This window comes from Mus caroli, chromosome 19 (genome assembly GCF_900094665.2).
Source record: "Mus caroli chromosome 19, CAROLI_EIJ_v1.1, whole genome shotgun sequence".
NCBI lineage: Eukaryota > Metazoa > Chordata > Mammalia > Rodentia > Muridae > Mus > Mus caroli.
The window spans coordinates 14,229,012-14,235,903 of record NC_034588.1 but is presented as its reverse complement, the minus strand read 5'-3'; the positions used below and the strand labels follow the sequence as shown (position 1 = coordinate 14,235,903).

At 51.2% G+C, this 6,892-nt stretch overlaps 1 protein-coding gene across 1 annotated transcript; it reads left to right on the top strand.

The window, feature by feature from the left end:
- The first annotated feature begins 329 nt into the window (after nt 1-329).
- Foxb2 (forkhead box B2) lies at nt 330-1,832 on the top strand. The gene has a single exon (XM_021152525.1). It carries the CDS (start codon nt 514-516, stop codon nt 1,798-1,800), a length of 1,287 nt encoding a protein of 428 aa, XP_021008184.1. The 5' UTR covers nt 330-513; the 3' UTR covers nt 1,801-1,832.
- Nucleotides 1,833-6,892: the final 5,060 nt, after the last annotated feature.

Here is a 6,892-nt window from a genome sequence, read left to right as displayed (position 1 = left end):
CAGTACCAGGTCAGCTTCCAGGGTCGAAAGACTGGTCACCAGTGGCCTCGGGACAGCTAGTGTGGACTCGAGCTTAAAAAGCCAGTCTCCATTACCCAGTCGGTTTGACCTGAGCTGCCTTTATACCTATAAAGGGAAAAGAGACCAAAAAGAAACTCATTCCACACACAGCCTTTCGCTCCAGAGCTCATACGAGAGGAGGGAGACTCGGAGAAAAGCAAGGTAAAGCTGGCGAGCCTCTCTGGCTACTGTGAGGGCCTGCCCACGACGGTCAAGACCAGAAGTTGTGAGCGCCATAAAACTGTATTGGCTCAAAAGGCCAATTGCGGGGACCCGGGGCAGCTCCCCGAAGGAGGAGGACCAAGGCAAAAGGGGTCTGGGGACCAAGAAAGCTGGGGATCAGGCTGCGCAGGTGGAGAGAGAGTTAGTGGGGACACTTAAGCCTGGTATCCGGCTTTCCGAGAGGCGTTAAGGCCCACTGTGGGCCGGACGGAGGTGGAAGAGCCTGGGAAGATGCCACGGCCAGGGAAGAGTTCCTACAGCGACCAAAAGCCGCCCTACTCTTACATCTCACTGACCGCCATGGCCATCCAGCATTCGGCTGAGAAGATGCTGCCTCTGAGCGACATCTACAAGTTCATCATGGAGCGCTTCCCCTACTACCGCGAACACACGCAGCGCTGGCAGAACAGCCTGCGCCACAACCTCTCCTTCAACGACTGTTTCATCAAGATCCCTCGGAGGCCGGACCAACCTGGTAAGGGCAGTTTCTGGGCGCTACACCCTGACTGCGGTGACATGTTCGAGAACGGCAGCTTCCTGCGGCGCCGCAAGCGCTTCAAGGTGCTACGCGCAGACCACGCTCACCTACACTCAGGAAGCAGCAAGGGCGCGCCCGGCACGGGGCCCGGAGGTCACCTACATCCCCACCATCCCCACCACGCACATCACCACCACCACCATCACCACCACGCTGCACACCATCACCACCATCACCACCCGCCGCAGCCGCCGCCGCCGCCACCGCCGCACATGGTGCCCTATTTCCACCAGCAGCCGGCTCCAGCTCCGCAGCCTCCACACCTCCCGTCGCAGCCCGCGCAGCAGTCACAGCCGCAGTCGCAGCCTCCGCAGACGTCCCATCCCGGCAAGATGCAGGAGGCGGCGGCCGTGGCGGCGGCCGCAGCGGCGGCGGCGGCCGCAGCGGTGGGCAGCGTGGGGCGTCTGTCTCAGTTCCCACCCTACGGGCTGGGCTCGGCCGCCGCCGCCGCCGCTGCCGCGGCCGCGTCCACCACAGGCTTCAAACATCCGTTTGCCATAGAGAACATCATCGGGCGGGATTACAAGGGCGTGCTGCAGGCTGGAGGGTTGCCTTTGGCGTCGGTCATGCACCACTTGGGCTATCCCGTGCCGGGCCAGCTCGGCAATGTTGTCGGCTCCGTGTGGCCTCATGTTGGCGTGATGGATTCGGTAGCCGCGGCCGCCGCTGCTGCCGCCGCAGCTGGGGTCCCGGTAGGCCCGGAGTATGGGGCATTCGGGGTACCAGTCAAGGCTCTGTGCCACTCGGCAAACCAGAGCCTGCCAGCTGTACCGGTGCCCATCAAGCCCACGCCTGCGCTACCACCCGTGACCACGCTGCCGCCGGCGTTGTCTGTCCCCACGGCGTCGCAGCAGCTGCCTGCTCCCTCCACCGTGTGCGCGGCCGCCGCCTCACCCACAGCCCCTCTCCTGGAGCCCACTGCAGCCGGCAGGGCTGACAGCAAGGGGGGCTCGCTACACTCGGTGTTGGTGCATTCTTAGGGGACCCCGCGACCGGTGAGAAGGCGCCTGTCGAGAGACTTGAGACAATGGTCCCAGACCGAGAGGGTGCTCCAGGAAGGTCAGCAAACTTGGCATTGAGCTAAATGCTACACTGGTCTGAATAAATGTAACTTCCTGGTGTCTGTGTTTATACTATCCTGTAAATCAGATTAATTAATGAAAGCCCATTTTCAGGTAAGAGTTTCTATTGTAATAAAAGTCGGTAAGTTATGGGAGAAAGGAGCAAACGTGATCAGGGAAAACTAATTTCAGGCAAAGAGGAAGTAGGGTTCACCCCTTTTCTGGAGCAGGACCTGGACGACCTAATCCGGGAGAAGCCCAACAGAGTGACAGAAATGGATTTCAGAGCCCAGGCTTCAGTCCCCTGGAGTCCGCAGCCGCCTGCCTTTCAAGGAAAACTTGCCTTCGATAGTAAGGGAAAGAGCATGTTTTGTCTCATTATTTCCGTGGTCAGGAAAATGGACAAGAAAACGACACCGGGAATAAACTCGCGGTTACGGCGGGGGCGGGGGGTACAGAGGGGGTTAGTGGGTTCTTTGAGAAACGGTTACATTTCGTGGCTGTGACCCGGGGTCGAGGAGGATAGTAGGGACAGCTAAAGTAATTAGTTCGCACAAAAGAGAAAGGCGGCGGCTTAAAGAGCAAAGCTCCAGATTCCAAAAGTAAAGTTTGGGGAGCCCCCAGCGAGAGACAATAAAGGCGACTTTCCACCTGCGACTCCTCTGTGTATCAATCGGATGAGAAACCGTTACGAAGCCTGAGAACACAGTTCATTCCCACGATCAGTTCCATTTAGACTTTTTTTTTTAAAAAAGTCACTTGTATCACGGAATTTTACTCCTCTACCCGATTAGCGCATTAGCGCGATTAGTGAGAGGAAGCCTTGTCTCCTCGAGGAGAGGGGCTCGCGCCGGGTGTGGTGTTTGGTGTATGTTTGGTGGCTGTCCACTTTCCCACCTCCTCTTGCACAAATGAGGAGGGGTCACCTTTGCTCGCTGCGTGTCTTTTCAGGCGAATTCTTCAATTGCAGTGTGTGAATAAATTTCACTGTTGCCCTTCCCTTCCCGGGTTTTGAGACCCAGGAACATCACTTTACTAACAACAAACTTAGGAAGGGATGCGGAGTGGCCCTGGCTCCAAGCCCCGCCTGGCCTGTGTCCGCTCTGCGTTCGCGTTGTGGCTTCGTTCCTGTTTGCCAGTGTTGTGCCAGGTGTTCATTAAAACGTCTCTCTGGATATACCAGTGCCGTGTGAGGGTATTCTCTTCTTAGGAGATGGGGCCACGGTTGAAAAATCCTCCCTTGGTCCTTAATTTCTTAACTTCGGAGTTTTAAGAAGCGTGAGATAACGATGAGCCATCTCTGAGGACAGTCTTCTTCGCTGGATTCCTTCATTCACCAGCTCGCTAATCTCTCCTTTCCTAACTGAACTTCATTCCATCAATATTAGAGTCTAAACTGATAAAAACCCCGCAACAGTAACATTTTCCTATCAGCACCAATCCGCAACCCTTTCGGAGGTTGCCAAGGGCAGGTCAGGGCCAGGCTCCCTGCCCATGGCGCAGGTGTGGGACCGGGTTAGGGTTAGCAGCATGGTTGGAAGCCGCCCGCACAGCCACTGCCTTCGCAGTGAAACCTAAGTGAGTGGGTGGAAGTGCCTCTGCTTTCTGGAAGACCTGTTGCTTACCCAGCACAGGGAAAGAAGGTCTGTGAGTGGGGTCTGCTGGTGATCCAGTGACTGATTACTTACTGCCTGGGAGTGGAGAAGAGACAGGAAGTTCTTGGACCCCCAAGCCAACCGCTGGCAGCCTGGCACCCTCGACCAGGATCCCCCACGTGGAGGGCAGAAGCCAGAAGCGGGGAGAGCAGGTGAGAAGACCTTTACAAGCGGGATTCTGGGAAATAGAGTTGAGGGCTCAGAAAGACACAAGGGGACTTCTTCCCGCCTCCCTCTAAGGTCCCGCAAAGTTCCACTGAAAGCCAGTTTTCCTCTACCCTTCAAGCCTAAGAATTCCTCGGATCTTCCATTAGAAGTACATAAAGACCTATTCAGCAGCATCGCTGTGATTGAGTTAAACCCTCTAAAAACAGAGATGTTTGTGCCCATCCCATCCACCTCTTTTAAGACAAATTTCATCACAGTGTGTCACTACATTTTGACACATCTTAGCTTTCTTGTTGGTTTTTCACACCACTGGTGTTAGGAACTAGAAAGAGAAAAGGGGTCCAGGGGCACACAGACATGGGATCAGAGATTAGGGGAGATTGTGGAGTCTAGCTTTTATGCCCACTTTCCAATTAGTTAGTGCCCGAAGACCTGCTGGGTGCCTAGTTTAGGGGCCTGTAGACGTTTGACCCAAGTCGCTGCGTCCATCCCAGCAGTTTCTGTAAGAAAAGATAGTCTCTTCCTTCGGGATCAACCAGCATGGTCCCTGGTATTTTGTAATAGTGTCTAGAGTCCCACTTCTGGGACCTTATGTGTCTCTGCCCCCAAAAGGAAGCAGACAAAGTATTAGACCCTCATCATTTGTAGGACTCTTCCTATACCCCACCCTGCTGGGAAACTCTACTTCAGTGGAGAATTTTCATTTTCAAAAAAAAAAAATTAATTTTCAAAAAAAAAAGAGAGGTGGGAAGACAAAGTGAATTACACAATGATTGTGTCAAGTTCTTGTTTCAGAAAGGACCCAAAGAAGTTGTGCATGACGTGATGCTAAAGGAGAGGGGTGTCCCCAGTTAGAGACTGCCCCTAATCCCAGACCTTCCAACTCAGATGGGATTTGACTACACTGTAAGGATATTAGCCCCAATGAGCAGATGTTGCTGGTATTGCCAAGCCCGGAACCTGGCAGAACACTGGTGACACATCTCTGGGACACTAACTAGAACAGTGTCCAGCCTTCAGCCCCTTACTTGTCACCAGGATCAGATTATTAGAGTCATGTGCCAAAATAGGCCTGCTTAAAGCCTCCCAAAATGATTTTAAATGTGTTGTTAGGGGTCTGGCCACTAACAAAACATTGAGTCACTGAAGCTAGTATACAGATAATAGTTAACTACATTACTGAAGGCGCTCTCAGTTGGGTGTGTGGTGTTATTTGAGCTGCCCTTTATATATTAGAAAGCAGAAAATCAACTTGAGACCTAGGTGGGGTGAAAGAAGAAACACTAATGCCTAACCTTCTTGAGTCACAGGTGTAGGGACACAGGCACTGGGAACAGAACACTCAGTGCCAAGCTGGTAAACATCAGCTATGATTTTTCAGCCCATGCCCCAACTTAACTGAACCACCAGAACCCCTGGGGAAGTGAAAAAGAGCAGCAGAGGAGAGGAGGTTGGTGTAGCTGTTCTTATAGATAGAAAGAAAAGAACTTGGACCAATTGATTTTACTTTATTCCCCTAAAAATACAGAGTAACTGCTGAGGGAAGACGAAGCCCCATTTAGCTATGGTCTAAAGGAAAGCAGGCCCTCCTGCAAGGGCCCGTTGGCACAGTTGGCATCTGGCACTTAGGAAGTCTGTCAGCCAGGCTGGCTTGTGGTCAATTATCTCAAGTAATCTGGCATTGGTCCAGCCAGGGAGGACAACTAGTTGCATGCACAGGAATCCAAGGCAGTTAACTGAAAGTGGCACTGCAGAATTCCAAGCATCTTTGTACTAGGGGGTTGGAAGGCTAATCAACACATATCCTCCTGGGGCTCAAAGGTGACGTTTGCCAGCTTGGCATCAGTACAGGAGCCAGAGGAGAACATGAAAATAGTTCTCCCTAGGAAAAGGGTCATGGACCATCAAAGCCACAGACTCCCCTTAAATTCCATTCACCTGCCAATCCTAAAAGTACACAAGATAATAGGGAGCTTCCACACAAAAGAATCTTCGTTCCTCCGTGGGAGAAAGCATAATTGGGGAGCATGCTCATTCCTGTCTTGGGTGGTAGTGTTTGTGACAAGGTTGCTGAGTCTGTCAGTAGTTCTGCAGAGGGTGCAAGGAGGCAGAGCGGAGTTAGTGTTGAAATGGGAAACTAAAAATACAATGACAAAAACGGTGGATAGCCAGGGTTTAAGGGCAGAGTGGGGATTCAAACACACATGGTAAGTCCTTGAATTCTAGAGGGCAAAACAGTCTCTTCTGAATTGAATCAATGTAACCATGTTGCTCATTCAAAGTATTTCCATTAATAGTATCTTTCTAAGTCCAAGTTCAAGGGCCACCTCACGCCCTTTGGGGGAGATTGGAGGGTTCTGCTTGGGTTTTGAATTCCATCTTAAACCATTGTTTAAACGGTACTAGTTTGGCAGAAATCCAGATAGACTCTGTCCTAAGTACTTTCCCCCTTTAACCATCCCTTCCCCACCCCCCTCTCTGTATGTCTTGAAGAAAATTCAAGCCACATGTTGCTTTTTCCTCCTTGCATCCAAATGCAATTTTACTGAATTTTAGCACGGTCCATGAAATTCAAATTCTGTGTTCTAATCCATAATAGGTTCCCATGATCTACACAAGTCACATGACCATTATGCAGAAAATAAAGCCTGCGAGACCTGCAGTTGTTTTACAGAGACATTTTGGTAAAGAATGCCTTGCAGAGAATGCCGTATCGAAAGGCATTTTATAAAATTATCAAAAAAATCTAGAAAATGCAACTTAATAACTCATGAAAATATCTAAGTAATATTGCAAAGAAGATGTTTTACTTGTGTTTTATCTGATCCAAGTAGTTCTTTTTTGCCACAAGTAACAGACTCTTGGGCATGAGGGACACCCAGACTGTATTCATAAGTCACAGACTCCATTACTGAGGCGTCATTTTTACCATGCATTATAATGTGTTTTCCCATCTGAGCCCTCAGTCTTGTCAGCACCTTCACGGGCAGCATGTTTTTACTGTTACAGCAGATGGATGCTTGGAAGGAAGGGAACGAGAGAGTGGAGAGGTGGGCCCAGTTGAACTGGAGTCAACCCAGAGAGGGTTTATAAGTAATGGAACATGGAGATGAAAAAGGGCAGGAAGAAAGGGAGGGGTGGAGGGAGGGATGGAGGAAGAGAAGAAGGGAGGAAGAGAGAGAGGGAGG